At 41.0% G+C, this 26350-nt stretch overlaps 1 protein-coding gene and 1 long non-coding RNA gene across 11 annotated transcripts; one reads left to right on the forward strand and one right to left on the reverse strand.

Annotated features, from left to right (window-relative positions):
- Window positions 1-1276: 1276 nt before the first annotated feature.
- Window positions 1277-24905, forward strand: LOC140517025 (lysine-specific demethylase 5C-like). 10 transcript variants are annotated; one of them, XM_072627875.1, is made up of 29 exons: window positions 1277-1472; window positions 2006-2343; window positions 4438-4515; window positions 5796-5918; window positions 6247-6417; window positions 6934-7065; window positions 7577-7700; window positions 7804-8000; window positions 9662-9820; window positions 10259-10378; window positions 10580-10738; window positions 11169-11350; window positions 11440-11602; window positions 12777-12896; window positions 13015-13209; window positions 13508-13689; window positions 13776-13900; window positions 14041-14188; window positions 14563-14662; window positions 14779-15137; window positions 15789-15927; window positions 18493-18672; window positions 18828-18965; window positions 19398-19997; window positions 20166-20229; window positions 20364-20563; window positions 20652-20915; window positions 22393-22579; window positions 23192-24905. In XM_072627875.1, exons 2-28 carry the CDS (start codon window positions 2194-2196, stop codon window positions 22543-22545), a joined length of 4725 nt encoding a protein of 1574 aa, XP_072483976.1. In that variant the 5' UTR covers window positions 1277-1472; window positions 2006-2193; the 3' UTR covers window positions 22546-22579; window positions 23192-24905. The 10 variants fall into 10 exon arrangements, with proteins under 10 accessions (XP_072483976.1, XP_072483975.1, XP_072483974.1 ...); XM_072627874.1 differs by having other exon boundaries at window positions 24612-24905; XM_072627873.1 differs by having other exon boundaries at window positions 22393-24905.
- LOC140517028 (uncharacterized) lies at window positions 21130-25074 on the reverse strand. The gene is made up of 2 exons (XR_011971442.1): window positions 24928-25074; window positions 21130-24614 (listed from the first exon to the last, which is right to left on the reverse strand). It is a non-coding gene; the product is annotated as an uncharacterized lncRNA (long non-coding RNA).
- Window positions 25075-26350: the final 1276 nt, after the last annotated feature.

Raw genomic sequence — 26350 nt, forward strand, 5'->3', positions numbered from 1 at the left:
AGAGGGAGGGGCAGAGGAAGAAAGAGTGGGAGAGGGAGAGAGCTGAAGAGATAGGGCTGAGGTAGAGATTGGGAGAGGGAGAGAGCTGGAGAGATGCGCCTGAATGAAAAGTGTGAGAGGGAGAGGGCAGGGCAGCGGAGAGATAGGGTGGAATAGAGGGAGGGGGGGAGCGAGCGAGGGGGAGAAAGCAGAAGAGGGGTTGAGAAACGGGCAGAGAGAGGGAGGAGGAGATAGGTGGGGCAAGGAGAGACGGAGAGGCAGGGAGGGTTGTAGGGGGAGAGATAGTGCAGCAAGAAGAAAGGGAGAAAAGGGGAAGGAGAGATGGAGAGAGGTGGCGGTAGAGAGATAGGGCACGAGAGAGGGAGCGAGGGAGGGCGGCGGTGGGAGAGAGCGAGAGGGAAGCCAGAGGCAGAAAGAGTGGGAGAGATGGAGAGGGAGAGAGAGGGGTATGGGAACAGATAGCGTGGGAAAGACGGTGGGTTGGAGGGAGACAGGGGGAGAGATAGCGTGGGAAGGGGAGAGGAAGAGAGTGGGAGAGAGGGAGAGGGAGAGCGCAGGGTAGGGGGAGAGATAGGGTTGGAGAGAGGGAAGGTGGAAGGGAAAGGGAGAGGAAAATAGCGGAGCAGCGGAATATATTGGGGGGAAGAAGAGAGGGAGAGAGCTGAAGAGAAGGAGAGAAACGGAGAGGGAGGGTCAGAGGGAGAAAGAGTGGGAGAGGGAGAGAGCTGGAGAGATAGGGCTGAGGGAGAGAGGGGAGGAGGGAGAGAGGGAAAGAGCTGGAGAGATGCGGCTGAAAGAAGAGAGGGTGAGGGAGAGAGCAGGGCAACGGAGAGATAGTGTGGGAGAGAGGGAGGGTGGGAGCGAGAGGGGGAGAAAGCGGAAGAGAGGGAGACAGGGGGAGAGAGAGGGAGAGGGAGAGAGTTGGGGGAAGGAGAGAGGGAGAGGCAAAGAGGGTTGCAGGGGGAGAGATAGCCTAGGATGTAGAGAGAGAGAGAGGTAGAGAGGGGGAAAGAGTGGGAGAGATATCGGGTAAGAGAGAGGAAGAGTGGCAGGGAGAGAGGGAGAGAGATGGGGAGAGGGGGAGAGATCGGCCAGAAGTCAGGAGGGTGGGAGGGAGAGAGGAGGAGAGGGAGAAGGAGAGAGGGGAAGAGATAGAGTGGGAGAGAGGGAGGGTGGGAGGGAGAGAGGGGGAGAGGGCGGGACAGGGAGAGAGGGAGGCGGGGAGGTAGAGAGGGGGAGAGGGAGAAGGAGAGAGCGGGAGAGATAGGGTGGGAGAGCGGAAAGGTGGGAGGGAGAAAGGGGGAGAGAGGGGGAGAGGGAGGGAGGGACCGAGAGAGAAAGAGTGGGAGAGAGGGGGAGAAAGCGGAAGAGAGGGAGAAAGGGGGAGAGAGCGGGAGAAGGCCGTCGTAGTTTGTGGGTGTTTGATCTGTGTAAAGGTACAGTTGTAGTGATACGTGTTTGAGAGAGATTTGGTAAGTAACGTCTGTTTTATAAGGTTTGTTTGTAGGGTTGTGTTTTAGGTTAGGTGTGTTCGTTTGTCGTGTAAGGGGAGAGTTGTTGTGTACAATGTACGAGATAGAGTTTGTGGACTCACCGGCGTTTTTGAGGTTGAAGTAGGCGTTGAGGAGCGTTGCCGTGGCCGGCGGGTGAATGTGTGGGAGATTCGAATGTGATTGGAGACGGGAAGAGGGCGCAAGGTTCTGGTTACTAGGTCGTTATTAGTGAACGTTCTGCGCGTTGTCATTCTCGTTGTGGGGGATGGGAGTCGTCTGGAGATGCATGGAATGTGGCTGTTTTTCTGTGCTACAGTGGTTGATTCCATTTTGTATTTTTGAGGTTTATTTTGATCGGTTTTTTAAGAGTTCATCTTTTGATAATGGCGCTTTTTTTTCTTTTGGTTTGGATTTGTGATTTTATTTTCAAAGTTTTACTGCAAATTAGTAGTGGTGATGTAATTTGTGCAGATTGAGTTTGTGTTATATTTACTTTTATTTCCTGAAAAAAGACCTTTCTACGTGAATAAACGCGAGAAGTAGGCGGAGGAATTTTGAAGTCTGTGACGAGGTCGTGGCGTATTTAAAATGGCGGCTTTGAAAAAATTTTCAGCAACGTCGTAAGGACATTTACCAGCATTTCTAAAATTTAATACTAAACAAAACGTGGAACAATTAATGAAGTTGTTTTGCACGCACTATGGAAGCCGGACCTCAGGACTTCGTGCCCCCGCCCGAGTGCCCCGTCTTCGAGCCGAGCTGGGCCGAGTTCAGGGACCCGCTGGCCTACATCGCCAAGATCCGGCCCATCGCCGAGAAGTCGGGTATCTGCAAGATCCGGCCGCCAGCGGTAAGACTTTTTAACCAAATAAAAAAAAACTAAACGCACCGCGTTTCTAAGCAAAGGTTAGGTCACCTTTAAGCTCACTAGTACAGATCCCTACCACATCGTATTCTGCAAAAAATATAAGCACACACAAAGAGTTGAAAGAAGAAAGACAGACAAACAGGACAGAGGGAAAGAAAGAGAAAGAAACACAGAAGAGACAGAGAGAAAGAGAGATACACAGAAAGAGAAACAAACAGAGACAGAAACAAAGAGACAGAAATTAGGCACACACAAGTATATATGAGAAGAATGTTTCAGTGAAAGCCAGCGTGTATATACTGGAGTTTGTCTTTCTGTGTGTCTGTGTGAGACAAAATACTTTTAAATATATTTTGGGGAAAAACTGTTTATCTGTCTGGGCGTAAGAGACAGACAGAAAGAAGGTAATAAGGGGGGAAGACAAAAACAGAAAAACAAGGAAAAAAACAGACAATGAAAGAGTGAAAAGGAAGACAAAAACAGAGAAGCTGTGTGTATCCCAGAGACCCATTGTATAGGATGCAGCTGATATATGTGAGTCGTTGTGAGACAAAATACTTTTGAGTATATTTTAGAAAAAAAACTGTGTATGTCTGTGGGAGAGGGACACACACAAAGAGCAGGACAAAAAGACACAGCAGATAAGTGTGTATATCTCTGTGTACACATATCTGCAGACAGTGAGGCAGAAACACTGTGTATCAGACACAGAGTATATAGGTGAGACTTGCTGTAAGTCTGTTTCTGAGAGAACAGAGTTTTGAGACTATTTTTGGTAACAAAGCTCTGTGTGTGTACATGGGAGACAGAAAAAGACAGGCACAGAGACATACAGGAAAGGAAGAGAAGACAGGGACACATAAAGACAGAGAGACTTAGACATATGAAGAAAATCTGTCAGCCAGAAGCACAGTGCATATGCTGGACTTTTCTGAGTGTGTCTATGAGAAAAAATACTTTTGAAAATGTTCTCAGGGGAGAATGTGTGTGCCTCTGTACATGAGACAGACACAGAAAGAGATGCAAAGAAACAATGTATAGACAGAAATAGAGAGATACAAGCACACACATATATGTACATTTATATACAAAGGGTGTATCAGGCACAGAATATATATATTAGAGTTTGTGTGTGAGTCTTTCTCAGAACACATAGTTTTGAAAATATCTTACCATGAAAGAGTGTGTGTGTGCGGGAAAGAGAGAAACAGAGGCAAACACAGAGACACCCACAAACGGAGGGACAGAAAGAAAGAGATTAAAAAAAACCTAAAGGGAGACAAAAAAAAAAGTCAGATGTCTGAAAAATGTATATATATGTGTGTGTGTGTGTGTGTCTGTGTCTGTGTGTGCATATGTATGTATATGTATATACATGGAGAAATACAGACAAAGAGAGAAACAGTATGTGAGTCAGAGACACATTGTATACATTAGAGTTTGTGTACTTGTGTTTATGGCATAACATAGGTTTGAGCATGTTTTGGAGACAAACAGTGTATGAGTGTGGGGATGAGAGAGACAGAAGGAAACGCAGAGAGACACAGAGACACAGACAGGAACAGAGAGAGTGAGAGAGAAAAAGAGACAGAAGTCAGATGAAGATGCTGGAAGAGAGAAAGAGAGAGAATGAGAGGGAAAAAAAAAGAAGTTGTATGTGTGTCAGAGACAGAGTGAATAGCATGCAGCTTGTATGTGTGTCTTTCTGAGACAAAGTAGTTTTGAGTATGTTTTGGAGAGAAACTGTGTATGTGCCTACACAGAGAGAGAGACAGACACAGAGACACAGAGAGAAAGAAACAGAAAGCAGTACATGTACATGTGTTTGTGAGAGAAAATAGCTTTGAGTATGATTTGAAGAAGGACTGTGTATATGTTTGGCGGTGAGAAATATAAATAGAGGTGGACAGAAACACAGAAAGAGAGAGACAAATAAAAAAAAACCAAAAGGGAGACAAAAAAAAGGTCAGATGTCTGAAAAATGTATATATATATGTGTGTGTCTGTGTCTCTGTCTGTGTGTGTGTGTATGTATTTAACTATTTTATATTTTCTCTCTCATCCATGATCTTTAAGGATTGGCAACCACCCTTTGCTGTAGAAGTAGACAACTTCAAATTCACTCCAAGAATTCAAAGACTAAATGAATTAGAAGTAAGTCAAAAAATGAACAACTCATTAACATTAAAGTAAAACTATACTAATATTACCTATCCACACAAACCTCTTTTTATTTTCTCTTACTGTGAAATATCACACACAGACTTCCAACTTTTCTAAACCATTACCTGCCAAACTCCAAACATGTCACATGTACTCAAAAGTCTTATTTCCTAAATTATTACCCAACTCTGATTACCATTGCAAAACTATTTCCCAGTAATAATTTTTTTTTCCTATAACCTTCTCTGATACAGTGATACAGACTCCCCAAATGTGGATATGTAGTTTCAACAGAAAATACTGAACATACAATAAAACCACAAAACAATATAAGCCTGTATTATCTTTAATATTGTCCAAATTTAACAGCATTAGTGACAAAACTTCAAAGAATAACCTAATTTTTTAATACTATAAACTTTTGTCCCACAGTTCGGATAATCCAGGAAAAATTCAGTTTCAATTATAAAAATTAGAAGAGAGTATATCATTTTTATCCCCTCCCTTCTTTAATTCCTTGGTTTCCTCAATTTTTTTTCACAAAACTGATTGTACATTTAAATTTCAAGATGTAAACTATTCTTTCAACTTCAGATATCCTCACATATCTATTGATATACTTATGGGTTTTGAAAAGCCCAAAACAGATATCCCAAAAATACTTCAAGTTCAAATATAAATCAAAAATGTCATTGTCAATGAGCATGCCATGCTTACTGATTATTTGAATATACCCCTAGTGAACTACATTCAAAAATTTCCCTGTCATTGTTAAGGGCATCACCACCTGTTAAGGTATATCCACTTTTCACCATTTTTAGTGTCTTTACATTGTTTCCCTAACCTTATTTCCTCTTTGAAAGCTATTCATCTATCATAGTGATTTTCTTAAAAAGTAAGTTCAACCATGTCACTGCCTTTTTATCTCTTAAAGTAAAAGCTTCCCTCTACCTTTTCTCCATTACTTTGTATTATATTTGTATGAATCTTATTGCATGATATTCTTCCTCTCCCTTATAATGTGTGCTCCTTGAAGGCATAAAGTTTCATTTAATTGGTCATCCATGACAAACACATGGACAAAGGAGATAGCTTTTTTTGTATGGAACAGAGTCCATTTTTACTGGGGAAAAAAAAAAGTCATGCCTTTTTCATAGTGAGATACTCTAAATTAGATGATGAACTTGCCCTCTCAAGTTGTTGATATCTTGCAGATACAGGAAGAAATGCAAGCTGTACAAAAACTTTGCCCACACTCACTTTTTTCTCAGGCCCAGACTAGAGTGAAGCTCAACTACTTGGATCAGATTGCCAAATTTTGGGAGATACAAGGTTCTTCCTTGAAGATCCCAAATGTGGAGCGGCGCATCCTGGATCTTTACAGCCTCAGCAAAGTATATGTATCATCTTGTCCTCCCATTTCATCCTCCCTCTGAGTGTCAAACTCTCTTTAATAACAAAAATTCAAAAATGTTAAATAAATACCTCAGGCCATGCAACTTCTTTGTCACCAGGACAACAGTTTCTCAAAATATTCTTGTTTGACCCTTCGTTGTAGGGGATGAATATAGTATGTATAGGCAACGAGAAAATGCAGTTTTTCTGGTGACTGAAGCCAAGGATTTGGGCTGCTGAGACTGACACCAACCAAGACCCTGAGATATTAGAGAACTTGAGTCTGCTTTGAGTATAAGTAACCCCATTTGATTTCTCTCTTTCCAGATTGTAGTGGAAGAGGGAGGCTATGAGGCCATCAGCAAAGACCGTCGTTGGGCTCGTGTGGCCCAGCGCCTCAACTACCCACCTGGCAAAAACATTGGTTCCCTGTTGCGCTCTCATTATGAGCGAATCATCTACCCTTATGAGATGTACCAGTCAGGAGCCAATCTGGTGGTAAAGAAAAGGGGCAGGGATAGAATCTCTGCTTTCACATGGGGATCCAGGCTGTGGGACTTACCTTTTTGTGCAGCTACTAACTCTCTTTTCTCTTTCTGCTGGTCCAAACTAGGCTCAGTTCCCAGTGGGTGAGAGAATGACATTTGTCATAAATAGATTTTCCATGTTTATTCTTCCAGAAAGTAATCTCTGCCGTCCCCACTCCCAACTTTACCTGCTGTATCCTTTCGCATGCTACTGCGTAGGACAGATTGCATTAATGTCCTATATTGCTGTAGTGTTGTTCAGTAAGAATGTCCCAGTATAACAGAAATAATGTGAGACAAATGAGTGATGCTTCTGATGAAACAGTTCAAAAAATTTAATATAAATAATAATACCATTGGATAGTTTCTTTCACAGTATATATCAAGGCAGTTCCCAGAACAAAAAAGTCACTGATTCATTTGGACATGTGAGCTTAATTTTGTTAGGGGCGTGGCCCCATCTAATTTTTCTCTGTGTACTCTCTAGCAGTGTAATACACGTCCATTTGAAAGTGAAAAGGACAAGGAGTACAAACCCCATGGCATCCCTCTGCGCCAATCTGTGCAGCCCTCTAAATTCAGCACTTATGGTCGACGTGCTAAAAGGCTGCAGCCTGATGTGAGTGTCTTAGTAATTCTTGCTTCCGCTTTCCCTATAACCTAACTGAATTTGAAGACTTTGCTGGCATGATTCATCTTTTTCTTTGTGGGTCCCTGACCTTAACTTCCTGGGTCATTCTCATCAAATTTGAAATATTTCCCAGAGTTCTCCAAACCTAGCAACCACCTGTAAACTCATATTGTGTAAATCTGTTCATGGAGATGCCTTTATGTTGTGAACACTTTAGTTACGAGGGAATGAGTCACAGTGCTACTTTGTTTACAAGCTGACTGGTAAAGATTGGAACACACCTCTCCTAGGAAGAAACGTAGAACTTCATATAATTTTCTACTTAGTTATGGATTTAATGTATCCCAGTTACTCTCAGATAATGGTTTCAGTTCTATGTAATGTAGTGCTCTCCATTTTCTAGCCCTACCTACTTCACAAAATTGTTTTCTGCGGTAAGGGTAAACTACTTTTGGATTCCATCAAACAGTATCACATGGATAACCTCTGTCTCCTGCAGCCAGAACCTACAGAGGAAGATATTGAGAAAAACCCAGAACTGAAGAAATTACAGATATATGGAGCTGGCCCCAAAATGATGGGCCTTGGACTCATGGCCAAAGAAAAAAATCTTAGAAAGAAGGGTGAGTCTTTGGTGGGAGAGATAAGAAATAGTAAGATACTTCACTGTGATCTTCAAGTGCTAGGCACTGATCTATGATAGAAGCTTACCTTTTTTTATTTTAGTCTCAGCTTCTCTGGATAAGGATGAACTTGAATGTCCTCCCACAGTGGTAGTGAAAGATGAAATGGATGTAGATCTGAAGCTAGAGACATCCTTTCCCAAAACCTTTATGGATGGAAAGGAGGAGCTCTTTCACAGCCTGGAGCCTTGTACCAAAATGACAATGCGCCTTCGGAGGAACCACAGTAATGCCCAGTTTGTAAGAATCTCTTTTTTTGGTAAGGGGAAGCAAGGGGTCAGAAATTAAATAAAAATGTAACCTGTAGATGGTAGAACTGAAAATATTTGAAGTAATAGGACATAGACCTAAAATATTGCCGGATGAGACTTTACAAACCAAGTTTCACTTCTCATTATACACGTATCAGCAGCATTTTACTGATAGATAAGTGCAAGGATTGAATATGCATACACCAACTCTACATTCCCCCCCCTTTCTCAGAGGTGAATAAATCACATGGTAAGAGGAAACTGTACAATACGTGAGGGAGGGTCTGACAACTGACCCAATATCAGTAACATTTGAAGTCCACAAATGAGGGGACTTGGTTAAGAGTTCAGTGGTTAGGAAAGATTAAGGAGGGTGCTGGGGATAAAAGGATCAAGGAAGTGGTTGCCCCTGGGTCAAATGAATTACTGATCTGTCCTTGTAACTGGCTAAGGAACTCAGGATAACACATGGAATATTTCAGCTACAAGTCATATAGATCTGATGGTCCTTAGGGACAGCAGCAAAACAGATGTTAAGGTATGACCTTTAGTGATATTTTGATTTTTAGAATCCAATTTTTATTCGTTTACGAATGCCAAAAACTCATAGGAGTGGTAGACATTTCAGTCACCCCCATTTAGCAAAGCAAGTTTAAAGATTTGAAAAGTTTAAAGATTTGATTTTGCTCTTTAAAATTCTCATTAATATTTTGTAAGAAAAGCACATGACAGTAAAAAGATTTGTTGTTGAGTTGTGTCTGACTGTGGCCCCAGTCCTTTCCCACCTGATTTGACAGATGAGAAAACTGAGGCAAACAGGGTTAAGGGGACTTGCCCAGGGTCACACCAAGTGTCGGAGAATGGATTTGAACTTGAGAAGATGAGTTTTTCTGACTCCAGTGCTTTGTGTACTGTGGCCCACTTAGCTGCTGTGAATTAGAAAAGATAAAAGTCATTGTGAAAATGTGTGCTCTTCTTAGTTTATGGCACAGGATGCATGGCAAAAAGGTTGGAGATTAGGAGCAGTTAACTTACATGAAAATTTATTATGTGATTCTAGAAGACAGAACATAAAATCAGTGAGATGGTGAGAGCAGTAGATATGGGAAAGAAAATGAGAGGCAGCATTTGAAAGCCAGTTTTTAGAGCCAAAAAGACTGGAGTTCAGGTTCCACCATTAGCATGCAGTAGTTCTATGACTGAACAACTTCAAATTCTCAGTGATTAGGTAGTTCAGTTGAGAAAAATTGTAAAGGTGGCAACTTGTTTTGTTAGAGTGAGGACCCTCCTCCAGTAATTGTTTATACCAGTGATAACACAGATACATTCTCTTCTTGTAAGTGAAAAAGAATGTAATAATTAGATCTGTGGAATGCCCACAGAGTATCACAGTGATGCTTGCATGTCGTAGAAAGCTAATAGTTAGCATATGTGTGCCGAATATGTGTTCAAGGGAATGAGGATGACATGCTCCTGCTGTGTGATGACTGTGATGACAGTTACCATATTTTCTGTTTGCTGCCACTTTTTCCTGAGATCCCCAAACGTGTCTGATGTTGTCCAAAGTGTGTAGGCTTATCAGAAATAGCTTTGATTACCAGATAGGGCATGTTTAGTAGGTTTTTTTTTTATTCATTTCTGTCTTCTCAGATTGACTCATATGTGTGCCGAATATGTGTTCGAGGGGATGAGGATGATAAGCTCCTGCTGTGTGATGGCTGTGATGACAATTACCACATTTACTGTTTGTTGCCACCTTTGCCTGAGATCCCCAGAGGTGTCTGGCGTTGTCCAAAGTGTGTCATGGCGGTATGGTACCTTCATCTTTTGGGGAGTGCAGTGTAGGACCTTTAGTGATTTCTCTGGCTAGGGTGTTTAACCATCCCAGTTACCAGACAGTTTTAGTTTCATTGTCATGCAAGTAGCCATTCCCATTGTTTCAGCATGAGGCAATTCAGAATAGTGTCACCAAAGAGGACAGAAAGGAAGGAAAGCTTGAGGAAGACATTGTAGGTGAGGGGGAAATTATATTTTGAGTATTAAGCAGATTGGAAGGAGGCATTCATTTTAAGAGGAAATGACAGTTTGTGAAAAAATGTGGAATACATATGAGGGTTTGGAGGTATAGGATAAGGAATGCCTCAGTGGCTAAGCTGAAGATGTCATTTAAAATTTTGCTTTCTTTGGGGTTGGGCGAGGTTCTCATTTGCACATAATTTGTTTTGTGATTTTCACCTCTTGTTCCAGGAGTGTAAACGGCCCCCAGAAGCATTTGGCTTTGAACAGGCCACAAGGGAATATACACTTCAAAGCTTTGGGGAAATGGCTGACACGTTCAAGTCTGATTACTTCAATATGCCTGTACACGTAGGTGGTAGGGGCCAGATAATTGTCAGAGGGTGAAAGAAGAGGTAGGGGAACTGAATTGTGGCCCTAAAACCCAGAGATTGCAGAGCGGTCTGTAGCTGTATGTTCTGGTCTCTATTCCCTCTTATCCTATTACTTCCACCACACTTTCTCTATAGGAACACATAATATACGTATTTACACTGTGTTCTTATTCCCCAGATGGTACCCACAGAGTTAGTAGAAAGGGAGTTCTGGCGGCTTGTGAACAGCATTGAAGAGGATGTGACTGTGGAGTATGGGGCTGATATCCATTCCAAGGACTTTGGTAGTGGTTTTCCCATTAATGATAGCAACAAGCATTTGTCCCATGAGGAAGAGGTACAATCCTTAGTTGTGTGATTGTGTGGGAGGGAGAAATTCAAGGTTTTATATGTATATCTATGTCTACCTATATACATGTATAATATACATACACACACACCCCTGTATCTTTACATATATATGTACACACACACGTTCCATTTTGGAGTACTTCTGCAACTCAACAATTATGTTTAGTTTTATACTGTGTCATAGGAAGTAAAAAGAAGGAATCAGTGGAGACAAATAGAAATAGTGCTGAATCTGGGGACATGTATAAGTCTTGAATTTGCTACTGATTCTGACTATAAACATATAAACTTGTTTCTTTGTCTATGTAAGTAGGAAAGCTACAACACAATAACATTTAAACAGTGCTTTCTTTATAACAACCCTAGGAGTCTCATTTATTCCTCAAGATTCATGAGTCTTTCTTTGTTTTCTCTAGGAGTATGCAGCCAGTGGCTGGAACCTGAATGTTATGCCTGTTTTGGAACAGTCAGTCCTATGCCATATCAATGCAGACATTTCAGGCATGAAAGTTCCCTGGCTATATGTGGGCATGGTCTTTTCTGCTTTTTGCTGGCACATTGAGGACCATTGGAGCTACTCCATTAATTATCTTCACTGGTGAGCAAATGGTCAAGCTCCTAGAGTTAGGGATAGTTAGGAAAGTAAAGTTTACCTTACTGTGACATTTCTTATGCATTTACTGTCAGGGGTGAACCAAAGACATGGTATGGAGTACCCTCATTTGCTGCTGAACACCTGGAGGAGGTGATGAAGAAGTTGACACCTGAGTTATTTGATAGCCAACCTGATCTCCTCCACCAGCTGGTCACACTTATGAATCCTAATACCCTCATGTCACATGGAGTTCCGGTTAGTGTCATACCTTCTTCTTTGCTTCTTTTTGTACTCTTTCCTTTATTTGATCTTTTCCTTTTCCTTCCCTGTCCTACTTTTCCCACAGCATGATCATCATCCCAACCTATTGCTTGGGAAGAAAAAGCTAATAGAGTAGTAAGAATCCCTGAATCAATTACTCACTTTCAACATGAGAGTTTCAGAAAACCTGGTATTGATAGATGGCAAGTTTAAATGTACAAATTTTACAGTTACTATGTCCTGTTTCCAGTTCAATTAAGCTAATAATTATTAAATGTTTACAACATACCACTGGTCAGTGGGGATAAAACAAATATCTGTTGATTTAGTACCTTTCCTTGGAGGTTCTGGGAGGCTTTTGAGATTCAAGTTAAGACAATATGTACAAAGTAATATAAACTATTCTCAGAAGGGAGAGAACATGGACAGTACACAGAATGGAGATTTATCCTTCATCCATACTTTTAATGCTGGATGGTGCTTGTTATTACAGCTTTTTATCTGTGCCCTGGAAGAGGAAGAATTTTTTTTGTCTTTGGCCCCACAGACTTTAGCCCCAGTTTCACTTGACAGTTCAGCTAGCCGTCTCACTTTTCTATTACTTCCACTTTTGCCTAGGGGTACTCCATCCTCAAAAATATAGTAGTTGTGTTTAAGTATCTATTTCTATTCTTTATTTTCTTTTATTTTCCTACTTTTGCCTTTCCTAATCCAATCTCCCAGAGTGAGTTTTTTTGTTTACAGTTACTAATGCATTTAGATCTGAATGAACATAGGTAAGAAAAGTTTAACATGTAAATTTCTATAGGTCCCATGTACTACTTATCTTTCTGTCTAAAGAGGTAAAGTTTTTCACATTGATTTAGGTGATACAAAGGGCAGCACAAATTGAAAATTGGTTTAGGCAATGTACCTTAAGAAGTTCTGTGACATATCAGTTCTTATCAGCTTAAGAAGTTCCTTGTGGTGGGAAGAATACTATTTCATTTTATCTCCATTTTAGTTTAATTTGTGATATTGAAGCTCAACCTCTAGCTTTCATTTTATTTATATATATTTATATATATGCACATATGTATGTATCTAAGTATGTTTATATAAATGTGTATATACTCACACAAGGAAATGTATGCATGTGTGATATTCTTTTTGTTTATTTTCTTCTTAGGTTGTCCGAACAAATCAGTGTGCAGGAGAATTTGTTATTACTTTTCCCCGTGCTTACCACAGTGGCTTCAACCAGGGTTACAATTTTGCTGAAGCTGTGAATTTTTGCACTGCTGATTGGGTGAGGAGAAAATTAGACTTCAGTTTGAGGCTTTTTGAGTTTGACTCTGTGATGGGTAAACAAAAGGTCTCTGTGACAGTACAGCTTTGCTCACCACATGGTGTTTCTCTGTTGCCAGCTACCTGCTGGGCGTCAATGCATTGACCACTACAGACGACTTCGGCGTTACTGTGTCTTCTCCCATGAGGAGCTCATTTGTAAGATGGCTGCTTCTCCTGAGAAACTGGATTTGAATTTGGCAGTAGCAGTACATAAGGAGATGTTTATTATGGTGCAAGAAGAAAGGCAACTACGAAAAGCCCTACTTGAGAAGGTAAATGTTTTTCATGTTTTCTAGAAACCCAGGTATTCTAGCTAATTTATTTTTTCCTTAAACTAAGCATTTGGTATGAGTATCAAAAGGTCTCCTTTAATTCTCCTTCATATCATACATCTCTGTGTTGTCTCATTGAGATGAATAAATTGATCAGTGATTGAACAAAAGAATGAAGAAGGATTCATTAACCATTTACTGTGTAAAACTCTTTAGTAACCTTTTTGTAACTGTTGTCAAATGTAATTGTGTAAAGGCACTTTATAATTTCTGAGACTCATGATCACATATGTCACAGGGCATCACAGAGGCAGAACGTGAAGCCTTTGAATTACTCCCGGATGATGAGCGCCAATGTGTCAAATGTAAAACAACATGTTTTCTATCAGCATTAGCTTGTTATGACTGTCCTGATGGGCTTGTTTGCCTCTCACACATTGATGACCTCTGCAAATGCCCCCGAAGTAAACAGTATTTACGGTAAGGCCAAGTTATGTCTACCAGGAAGTAATACTAATCATGGTAGGATAGGGTGAGTGACTTCTTGCTCTGTTCTTTCCACCCAGATACAGATATACACTGGATGAACTTCCTGCCATGCTACACAAGTTAAAAATTCGGGCTGAGTCCTTTGATACTTGGGCCGGCAAGGTTCAAGTGGCACTAGGGCTGGAAGACGGACGGAAGCGCAGTAAGTAACAGTTGGGCCATAGTAACCTCATTTCCCCCATCTCTACATGATAGTAACTGCCCAGAAAATGAATGAAATTTCAAGGAAACAGGATTGAGTTCAAGTTCAAGCAAACATACACAGTACTTTTCCATTCTCAGGTCTGGAAGAGTTAAGAGCATTGGAGTCAGAGGCTCGGGAGCGTCACTTTCCTCAGAGTGAGCTTCTTCAGCGACTGAAGAATTGTCTGAGTCAAGCTGAGAAATGCATTTCCCAAGCCTTGGGGTTGGTTAGTATTCAGGAACAAAGGTATGTATAACTAAACATGATTTCACAGTTCTGTAAGTGGCAGACTACAGGAAACCAAAAAAAGACAGTAAAATTGTGATTTAAGGTAAAGAATTGGTGAGAAAAGAGAATTGATGTGGGTTTATGTCCAGAACTTGGGGACTTTGAGAGTCAGCTGTAAATAGTAACAAAGTAAAGAAATATCTCTGTTTTAGTTTAATTCCTCATATCAAAGCTCAGCTTGTAGCTTTATATATGTGTTTGTATATAAGCACATATGTATCTAAATGTATTTATATATAACTTCTTATTAAATAAATATTTAAATAAAATAATAATAATAAAATAAAACAGTGATGCAGACTGATTACTTAGTGGTCATTCTTTCTCCATAGTAGAGTAGAGTCTCCTCAGCTGACCCTAGAAGAGCTACAGGCCTTCATTGAACAGATGAGCAGCCTTCCATGTGCCATGCATCAAATTGGAGATGTCAAAGTAAGGCAGATAAAAAGTTGTATTTTAAAGGATTAATAGGACTTTTCTGTGTAGTTAGTTGGGTTGTCTCCTTAATCACAATGTAACACCTCCCTGTCCACCTTATCCTCACATAGGGTGTCTTAAAACAGGCAGAGGCCTTCCGGGTAGAGGCACAGAAAGCTCTGGCCACATTACCTGCCAGCTTGCCCCTCCTTCCAGACTTACTGGAGAGGGCTCAGCAACTGGGGATTGAGGTGCCAGAGGTCAAGCAACTGAGGCGACAAATGCAGCAATATTACTGGTTGGATGAGGTGAGGCGAACTTTAATTCCCCCTGCTCAGCGGGGCACCCTAGCAGTTATGAGGAGACTTCTGGCTTTGGGTGCCAATGTAGCATCCAGCCCTGCTGTAGAAAAGGCTCGGGCTGAGCTGCAGGAGTTACTCACCATTGCAGAACGCTGGGAGGAAAAGGCCCATCTCTGTTTGGAAGCCAGGTATAACTTGCATTCACCTGTTTCTCATGTCTCTCCCCATTTTCATTTTACTGTTAACTAATACTCTTGTACTTTGACCACCACAGATTGGCCTTTAACAGCATCCTGAATTCCCTGAACCACATGCTTCTATTCTCAAATCTTGTCTACCCAGCCTTTATGAACCACATGCTCTGTCCTTATGCTGAAGCCCTCTTGTTTTCCCCTCTAGCCTCTCTGTGTTCACATTAGATCTCACATTTTGTCCTCCCTTACATTCTACCTTTATTGTTCATGTCTAAACTTATTCTTTTTCTTATACTACTGCTTCCACATATGTACCTTATGACTGAGATCTGGATGATGGCCATTAGGAAGAATTTCCTAAAGGGGCCTTGGCACTGTAAGAGACATGTTAGACCAAGAGTCAAGCGATGCCTGACTTTTCCTTTCCTTCCAGCTATGTGACCTTGGCTATATGATCCTTGAGGACTTTAAAATAAGCCTTTTAGAATTTATTTAATATTAATAAAAGTTTGAAATGATTTAATTTGATTAAATTATTTTAATATTTAAATTTTAAAACTAAATTTTAATTTCATTATTTAAATATATTTTGTTAAATTAAAAGTTTAATATTTGATATTAAAAATGACTGTATTTACTACCCAGACAGAAACATCCTCCTGCCATGCTGGAAGCCATCATTCATGAAGCAGAGAATATTCCTGTCCACCTTCCCAATATCCTGGCACTGAAAGATGCTCTTGCCAAGGCCCGAGCATGGATTGCAGATGTGGATGAAATCCAGGTGAGGACTACACCTGTCTTCCACTACTTTCTTGTCATATTAGGGCATCTGCAGTTGATCCCCTTTGGCAACTCTTGGTGACTCTTTGGCAACTTAGGTTGGGTAGTCATGAAGAACCAGTTTAAGAAAGGGTGGTTTTCAGGTGGGGGAAATTTATGTTGCTGTGTTAAATTTATGCTGTGTTAATCATTGCGGATACAAAAATGAAAAAGATAGTCTTTGATTTCAAGGAAGTCACAGTGTAATGGAGTAGACAATGAGTTATATAAAAGATAGAATAATTTTTAAAAGGGAAGGTACGAAAACTAAGAAGTAGAAAGTATGGGATTTTAGCTGGCACTTATGCTAGGGAAGCTGATGGGAAAGATGAGGAGGGAGAGCATTGTAGGCATGGAGAGCAGCAGGAGAAAATGCCTTCAGTTGACACAGTATCTTTTTTGAGGAAAAGCCAGGAAGCCAGTGTCACTGGATGGAAGAGTATTTGTTGGGAAAGTAAGGTATACGAGTTGAATGGCAGGCAGTGGTTAGGTGGTTGGGTGATGAAAGGCTTTGAATGCCAAGCAGTGCTTTTGTATTTATTCTGATAGGGGATTTGGAGCCACTGGAGTGCAGTGAGTGATGGGTCTGGGAGGGTAGGGATGTCAGGAAGAGATCGGTTCTTTAGGAAAATCACTACAGTGGCTCAGTAGAGGATGTGGGGAGAAGCTTTTAGGCAGACAGATGCACCATCAGGATGTTGAAGTGGTCTGGGTGTAAGGTGATGAGGGCCTGCACCAACCTGAAAAGAAGAGAGTACATTGGAGAGATATTGCAAAGGTGAAGTAACTGACCTTGGCTATACTTTGGATATTGGGGAAGGGACTGGTTTAAGAGTAAGAGACAGTTTTCTGGAATCACTTCTAGATTTTGAGGATGTTGTTGTTCTCAACAGTAGTGGGAGCGTTGGGTTAGGTTAAGATTAGGGGAAAAGATACATCTAAAGGCATTTGAAGATGACAAATTATATATCAGCCAGGAGATTGGAGTTGGAAAGGTGGATTTGCGAGTCATCAGTATAGAAATGGTCATTGAATCCATGGGAGCTAATTACTTACTGAAGTGGTGCAGGGGGAGAAGAGAAGAGGGTTCGGGAAAGTTCCTGTGGTTTGAGGGAGTGACCTGAAGGAGGATCCTGCAAAGAATACAGAAAGGGAGGAAAGCTGGGACAGACTGGTGACCCAGATACTTGGAAAGAAGAGAAAGAGATGACAGGCACAGAGAGGTTAAGAAGAATGAGGACTGACAAAGAGACATTTGGATTTGGCAAGTAAGAGATCACTGTTAACTTTCACAGCAATTGTTTTGTGGAATTATCAGGTGAGAAGTCAGATTTTAAGTCATCAAGAAGAGAGTAAGAGGAGGAAGAAAGTGGAGACACCTATTTGTAAACAGCCTTTTTCTAGTAGTTTAGCCACAAAAGGAGCAGATATAGAATATTTGTTAGCAGGGCTGGAAGGATGAGATTTTTTGAAGGGCATGGGGGAGACATGGGCATGTAGGGAAGGACCCAGTACATGGAGAAATTAAAAATAAGGGTTAAAAATGACACTGGGTTCAATATGTTGGAGGAGATGGGGTGGAATAGAATCACTTAATGAAGTGGAAGGGATAAGCATAGTGAAGATAACATGAAGGGGAAAATAGTGACAAAGCATACCTGAAAGCTGGGACATGAGAAACAGAGGAGAAGAGGTAGCTTATGGCCAAAATATTTTCTATAAAATATGAGGCAGGGTTCTCAGCTGACAACAGAGGATAGAATGTGTTATGAAGGGTTCGTGGAGGAATTTTAAGGATTTGCAAGAGTGATTGTGTAAGGAATGAGTGAGTAATGTGGAATCTGTAGGAGACTTCTACCAAGATTTTGATTGGGTGGTTGGTAGGTAGGATTAGCATGAAATTGATTTCACCAATGCCTTGAGGTTAGAGGACAGCCAGGGACACTTTGTCATCCTGTGAAGTCTGAGCTACATAGAAACTGGAGTTATGGCTTCTTACCATGGTAATGGGAAATTATTTTCCCATTTTTATAGTGTGAGAGAGCTGAGGCAGACAGAAATTAAGTGACTTGCCCAAGTTCCCCTCACCTAAGTCCAGTTAAATGTGTGAGTCCAGATTTGAATTGAAATCATTCTGACTGTGCTCTGATTCAGGAAGGGGTAAGTGAAGAAGACAGTTGAGAATGATGGAAAATGAAAGGAATGGAAATAGAGGTTTATTGAAAAGTGGTAAGTGATTTAAGTGAGGGTAAAAGAAAAGAAACAAAGATCAAGTGTAGTTTTGATGAGGAGGTCCAGACATATGGGAATGTAGTGCATATCAAGAAGCTGAATTGGAGAAACCTGGTAAATGTCCTGAGGAGAGAGACTAGAAAGTGCCCAAGATTTTAAAGGCATAAAGCCAAGACAAGGAAAATAGGAGTTTTCTATTCATCTATCCTTGTAAAAGAAAATGTTGAGGCCAGAAAAAGGGGCAGGCATTTTTTTCTTACGAGAACTAAGCCCCCACTCACCCACCCTTTCCTAGAATGGTGACCACTATCCTTGCCTGGATGACTTGGAGGGCTTAGTGGCAGTGGGCCGAGATCTCCCTGTTGGGCTAGAGGAGTTGAAGCAGCTGGAGCTACAGGTGCTTACAGCTCATTCATGGCGGGAAAAGGCATCCAAGACCTTCCTCAAAAAGAATTCCTGCTACACTCTTCTTGAGGTGAGCTCTGTCACTGTGTTGTATTCTTTTCCTGTTATCATTAACTTTAATTCTTCTTGTGATTCCTCTTTTTCTCTTTTTCAACTCCTACTTTGTGATGGAGCACATGTTTTTTGTGTACTTTAAACTACTCATCTCCCTACCTGTCTCCTCAGGTATTGTGTCCATGTGCACATGCTGGTTCAGACACCATTAAACGGAATCGGTGGAAGGAAAAGGAGCTGGGACTGTACAAGTCAGACATAGAACTTTTGGGTCTGTCTGCTGAGGATCTCAGAGATCCAGGCTCAGTGGTGAGAAGGCTTGGATAGCTGCTTTGCTGTTTTTGAAGTCCCAGTGGGAGCTAGAACTAGCATTATCTACCATGTAAAAAGGAGCTTCCATTTAGCTCTGACATTCTATGATCCTAAACACATGTAAACCCTAAGTCTTTGTATTTTAGTCACACAGATCACTCTTTTTGGCTTATGCCTCAACTCAGGATTTCCCCTGGCAGTGTCAAAATTTGATATTTATAGATCTTCACAACTAAAGGCAGGGGCTTTAATTTCCCTATGTATACACTTAAAATAAGCAACAAATATGGGGCAGGCTAACAATAACAGGTATTCTAAGTCACTGTTTCTTTTTTTAGAGATAGAATGCAGGGTCTAACACAAGAGAACATTTAGTTGTGATGGGGGTTGGGCTCCCTAAAATGGTCTATGTATTTTCCTTTGCTGCAGATCTTGGCCTTCAAGGAGGGTGAGCTGAAGGAAAAGGAAGGCATCCTTCATCTTCGTCATGCCAACATGACCAAGCCTTGCCCATCATCAGTCACATCTGATGATGTCATGTCATCATCCTGTTTGTGTGGACGGGTACCAGTGGGTGAGGGGGCTATACAGTGTGACCTGTGCCAGGATTGGTTCCATGGGAGATGTGTGTCAGCCCCTCGTCCCAGTGTACCCCGGCCACTGAATCCTATTTCCCCAGTTCCCTTGGCATGGTGGGAGTGGGATACAAAATTCTTGTGTCCACTTTGCATGCGCTCCCGCCGCCCTCGCCTAGAGACTATTCTGGCTCTTCTGGTGGCCTTGCAGAAGTTACCTGTGCGGCTACCTGAGGGTGAAGCCCTACAGTGCCTCACAGAGCGAGCTATTGGCTGGCAGGGTCGAGCACGCCAGGCCTTGGCCTCCCATGATGTAGCAGTGCTGCTGGCTCGCCTAGCTGAATTACGACAATGGCTTCAGCAGCCAACTGGACCTCCACCTGGGGCTACCTATGCCCAGGTTTTTTCCACACCACCAGTACCATTGAGAGAGAACATGAGCAGTGAAACCAAGGTGAGCTTCCTGTCCAGAGTGCTGTGTTTATATCAAGCTGTTTTTTCCTTTCTCAGGAGAATTGTTATTAGTAAGTGGGTGAAGAATTTCCAATTTCCTTGGATATTTTGGGATAGAAATGAATCAGTTTGCTTCTCTCCTTCCTCCCATTCTGATCACTAATCCCAGGTATCTTTGGAAAATGGAGATGGTACCATGAAGCTCAAGAAGACTGGTCCTGAGGGATTCTCAGGTAGGAAATAAGGGATCTTGGGGTATGTGGAGGAAAAGAAAAGGGATGGAGATAGAGAGAGTCCTTGTCACTTTGAGGGACAGAGTAATTAAATATATATCTGTACACTGAAGTTTCATTTGTGGGTTTTACAGACCTAGATATGCTCTTATCACTGCTGCCACAGCTGAAAGGCCCAGTGCTAGAGCTACCTGAGGCAGCACGGGCTCCACTGGAGGAACTGATGATAGAGGGTGACCTGCTTGAGGTGACACTGGATGAGAACTATAGCATCTGGCAGTTGTTGCAGGCTGGCCGTCCTCCAGATTTGACACGGCTCCGCACATTACTAGAGGTGAGGTTGGTTAGAGGGTTGATCAAGATTGTGCAAAATATTTGTGTTATCTGAGATGAGTACTTTTTCTATACCTGTTAATCTTCAGCTGCAGAAGGCAGAACAGAGTGGAAACCGGATCCGGGGTAGAGCCCTGGAGAAACGGCATCGTCTGAACATAGAGAAGAGTGGTGAATTCAAAGATGCATCCAGGGAACAGTTGAAGCCAAAGAGAATACGGGCCAAAGTGGCAGTGGGTGAAGAAACCATGAAGGATAATAAGGATGGGGATATGGGACTTCCTGGTGGTGATGCTGTCTCTGCAGCTAGGCTGACTAAGGAGAGTAGTAGTCAGAGCCAAAATAATGTAGAGGTGAGGCCAGAGAGCTGGGGAATTACATCATCTACCTGTCCCTCTAGCATCTGCCTGCTGCCCACTTCTTCTTGTCTGTCTCTTTGTTCTTCTAAGCAGGATTTGTGAGAACCTGTAACCAGATGAATAAGCATCTTAGCCCCTTCCTTCACATTCTTATCCCACCTTCTCCTGGAAGGCCCATCTGGAAGGCATAATGATAAAAAAGGGGAATAAGGGGAGCTCAGATACCCAGGATCTAGCCCTCCACCTTTTCATTTGTCTCTCTGGTACCATCCAAAGTTTTTAGACCTCAACTCCTCAGCATATCCCTGGGGTCTTTTGGATTCACTTCCCCTGTAAAGGAAAGGCTCATGTACCACCATTTTGCTATGTTTCTCCTTTCCTTGCTATCATAAAGCCATTAATGTTCCAGGGGAACAGGAGACAGGAAGAAATTATAGGGAGAATACTAGACTGCACCAAGAATTATGCAAAATTTTGTAAGGTTCCAGTGATGGTTATACTTAATTTCCCTTCCCATTCTTTCACCTTTTATATTTTTTTCTCTCTACCTACTGCTGTCTTGACCTACCTTTTCCTCTTTCTGTCTCTGTCTCATTTTTCTTCAGAACTCCTCTATCTCATCCACCCAGGCAAGATGTAGAAAAAAAAAAGGTTCTGCTTTATGAATTTCTGTCACTGGAGGTTTATAAGAAATTCTCTTTAGAGATGAAGCAGCTTTAGCTACTTGCCTTCTCCTACTCGTCCCCTTCAGATCTCGTATCTTTCTCATTCTGACTCTTTTCACCTTATCTTGTACAAATAAAAAATACCCATTGCTGATATGTGATTAATTTGTTCAAAGAAACAGTGGTTCCCCCATCATGCAAAAAAAACTCCATAGGAAACCCTTTGTTCTTGAGATTGCTTATTTAATTTAATTTTATTATTTTCCTTGTTAGGAATAAAAGAAAAATGGTTTTTATTTGTTTATTTGATGTTAGTTTCTTATTATCACCTTAGTGCTTCTCTGAAGCTTAGAGTGTACTTAATAGAAGATGGTAGGTGAAGGAAAAGCAAGGTTAGATGCCACCATATAATTTTGGGATAGAATCCCAAAAGGACAATTAATAAAGTTCAGTTCTTACCAACTGACAGTTTAACTTTTAGTGTGTCTATCCTTGTTTTCTAGACCTGAGTTTTTCTATCTGTACTGCAAAGGGGTTTACATTTACAGAAAGACCAGAAAATTCCACCTGTTCATACTTTTTTATTATCCTAGCCTGGGTTTATTAGAGCTGATTTCCCTGCTTAGCAAAGTGTTGTTCATTGAAGGGAAGTGTCCTAAGAGTTAGGGTTAAATGTTTGTTAAACTGGAATGGGAGGAAACTAATAAATATAAAGCTTCCTTCTCCCTTGCATTACTTGAAATTCTACTGTTAATGGTTTTAATGAAGTGGGATTGCCCCAAACACCTAACCACAAACATCCATAGTTGACAGGTTTACCAGAGTTTTCATGCTGTTGGAGCCTTGATTGGAAACCTCTCATTTTATGCCTTGGACATAAGAAAAAGAGCATTATGGACATACAACACCAAGCCTGGAACCCATGTCTGAGATACTTCCTTTTCATCTGTTGGGGCTAAACAGTCCAGTGGACCACGTTCTTTCTGAGCTAAGGTCAGTCTTTAGAAGACAAGTCCTTCAACTACTGTCCTCTTAATCCTAAGGAAAAATGTTTTGATTAGCCTGCTTCAAGAGATAGACAGGAAAAGTCTTGGGGAAGAGGGAAAAGCTAATATAACTAGTGTCAAGAGATGAATTGAATCTCATGTTGCTTATAGGATAACTAGGAGAAACAGCCCCTTTCCTTTATCCTACAGCATCCAGAAATGTACACTTAGGGAGTATGTCTAAGGCAATTCTTGGACCTTATTGGTAGGGTCATGAAGCCCTTGTCCTTGTCATTTGTCATCTGTTATAAAAAGACAAAGGGACAGAAAAGGATACTGCAACAATACTTTGAGATGGGGGAGGAGAGTTAGGGTAAAGAGCTAAGGCCACCTCCACATTTGCAAGGGTTCAAGAGACAAATCCAGCCTCTACTTGAAAAGCTGGGTGAGAGGGAAGAATGTGCCAATTCTCAGGGAAAAAAAAAGCAGCACAACTCATACCTCTATCCTAAAACTGTGATGTACTATCAACTATGAGCTAATAAGCCCTTTACAAATATCTCATTTAACTCTGATAATAGGTTCTCTAAGAGGTTGTACTATTATTCCCATTTTATAGATGAGGAAACAGAGGCAAAATGTATTGTCTGGGTTGACACAACTAGTAAGTGCCTGAGGTAAGACCTAAATGAATCTCCTTGACCTCAGAACCAACTGTCTCCAACACTGCCAGTTGCCACAAGGCATTTCTCTTTTGGCCGTGGTAAATGACACCTAGCTAACCTTTGGAATATTCCACTGGACATTTCTCCTTATTGAGGCATTTATGGCAACCCTGTCAATCAGCCTAATTATGTTAATAACATCTAATATCTTAGCAAGTATAGTATGAGACATATCACGAAATGCTTTGATAAAATGTGTGTATACAGTACACTGTTCCCTTATGTATCTGCTTTGGAAACGTGAATTTTACATGGCATGCCATGACTTGATCATAAAGCTATGATGGTTCTGTAATCACTGACTTTTATTCCTCTGGACCACTGTCTGATCTCCTCTGGGATCTTCTCAAGAATCTCAACTCAAGCTACTGGCTTAAAATTTATAGTCTGTTATCTTTGCTTTTTGAAAATTGGGGTATTTACTCTTCTTCAGCCTTTGCAGTTTTCCATATTGCTGACTAATCACATCTGCAAGTTTTTAAGGATCCAACAAAATAATTAGGTATGACTATCACCTTGTTGGAATGATAGTCTATTGTGTAATGTACTTAAAATTTAGTTTTGTTCTGCCTTTTCCAATGTACAGATTGGTCATCTTTTCAGGGAAAAAAAACAAGAAAAAACAAAAATTGAACAGCTTTGCCCTTTTTCATCAGTTATCATTATCATACTTTTTCTCTCGGTGAAACAAATCATTTTGGGTTGATTTAACACAGGAAGTTTATTTGAGGAATCCTGTTTTTCATATGAGTGTGTTTGCTGTGGTATCTGCCAGTTATTGTTAGAAATATGACAGGTGGACAGTAGTCTTGGTAGTGGTTATTTGTTCTTCCTTCTTAAAAAGTACCATGACGTCAGGAAGGCAATGTAAATGAAGGGGATGTAAGTGATATGGAGGGCTGTGCAAAACCAACCTCTCTCCTCTGGAGTCATCTGGGTCCAATGTCAAGACATAATGAGAACAACTGGAGGAGGGTCAGATGCAGTGGGAGACCTTGGCCCATTCACTGATTAAGGGTAGATAAGAAATGAGATGATGGAGTCTTGAACCTAGTTTAAAAAAATCAATCTAGGAGGGGAAGTTTTGGGTGTTTTGGGTAAAACATAAATAATTCCTGTTTTGGTTCACGCTGAGCCATCAGTATCCACAGAATGACCAGTTAGTGGAGCTCCAGCTGCAACCTATTGTTGACCAGTCAATGAAAACCAGAGTGAATTGAGTTTAAGGCTTGGGGCCTCAAAAAAAATGTAGTCCATAAACCCCAGGATACCTTGCAAGATTTGAGAAATCAAAATTTACATTCCTTTGGACAGCACCTGCAGAGAAGTATAGAAAGGAGAAGAGAGGAGAAAAAAAGAGTAATACTGTGTATAGAGAATGCTACTGGAAAATTGTCATCACTCCACCACCATCTCTTCTTGGCCTCCCATTACTTGGAGTACTTCACTGTCATTTGGAGTTGATCACTATCACAACCAGAGTATATTAGGGGAGCTGGAGTCACTAGAGAGCCATAAGAATGGGGTGGATTGCATTTTCACCGTAAGTCCCTCAGGGTTGTCTTGGACCATTATATAACTAGAATAATAAAGTCATTCACAACTCATCATCCTGCAGTATTTCTCTTACCTTGTACACAGCACATTTCACTTTGCATCAGTTCTGACAGCTTCCTGCTCATCCTTTGTAATAGTACAATAATATTCCATCATAATCAGATGCCACAATTTGTTCAGCCATTTCCCAATTGATGATGATTTCCCCAGTTTCTAATTCTTTGCTATAAGAAAAGAGTTGCTATAAATATTTTTGAACATATAGGTCCTTTTCTAGAGACTCAGTAGTGAAATTGCTAGCTCAAAGGGTATTTAGCCCTTTGTGCATAGTTCCAAATTGCTCTGTAGAATTGTTGAATCAGTTCACAATTCCACCAACAGTGCATTAAAGTTTCATTTTTCCTATATCCCCTCCAACATTGTCATTACCTTTTCAGTCCTATTAACCAATATGTTAGGTGTGAGATAGGATATCAGGCATTTCTTGAAGGCTTTCATTGGCTCAGGTCCTCTACTGAGTATTGTGGATACAAGGTAATTCAAACAAGGAAATGCCTGTTCTGAAAAATGTTAAGTGTCCTGTAGGGAGAGAAAGAGATAATGAAACAAGTGGGTCAAGGTTTAGAATTGGTGATCATGAACTGTGATGAAGGGTTAACATCAACCCATATAAGGCTTATAACCCCAGATCTCACAGAATATGTTTGAGCTTGAAACCCTGGAAATATTTAGGAAGATGGTGATTTTGAAACTTTGATAGAAGATCAGAAGTGGATTTATTTGGGGAATGTAAATCATTTGCATTGTTGGGAAAAGCAGAAAAGGGGTGACTACTTATGGATAGGACATTTGATACATAGATTGTTGTTTCTTGTTTGCTTATTTTCTCAATTTGGGGAGGGGAGGAGGCATTAGATTTTCCTTTCTTATGCTTGTTAACTCCTCCCAGAAGTAATTTTAATAATAGCTCATATAGTTGCAGGACTACTTATTAGATAATTTACATTCTACTTTCGTGCTCTGGGTAGTTTTTTCCTGGTAAAATGGCAAAGTTTGGGCTTGTCTTTTTTTTTAATCAGAAGCTTTCCTCTTGATGATACACTTCTGTCACTGACAGTCTGCTTCTCCCAGAAATCCTAAATCCTCCAGACCTTAGAAACTCAAACATATATCTCAAAAATCTTATACCTACCTGGGTACACAAAGAAGAAAAGGAAGACAGTATCCTAGAAGAAAGCTTTGTCAGTGGAGTCCATACAAGGAGACAGTGTCAAGTTGGAGAAAAGAGTGCTCACACTATCTGTCACAAAGGAGAATTGTAGGAGACCAAAATAATTCTTTTATTTCACTGGGTCTCCACCCAACTGCCCCAAGCTGCCCTAAGTGAACAGTTGGGGTTTATCATGTTGCATCAAACTTCTAGATACTTTTCACTCTTGGCCACGACAAAGAGGCCCCCAAATAACCAATGTCAACAGAAACAGAAATGTTAAATC

Source organism: Notamacropus eugenii, unplaced genomic scaffold (assembly GCF_028372415.1).
Source record: "Notamacropus eugenii isolate mMacEug1 unplaced genomic scaffold, mMacEug1.pri_v2 scaffold_102, whole genome shotgun sequence".
In the NCBI taxonomy this organism is placed as follows: domain Eukaryota; kingdom Metazoa; phylum Chordata; class Mammalia; order Diprotodontia; family Macropodidae; genus Notamacropus; species Notamacropus eugenii.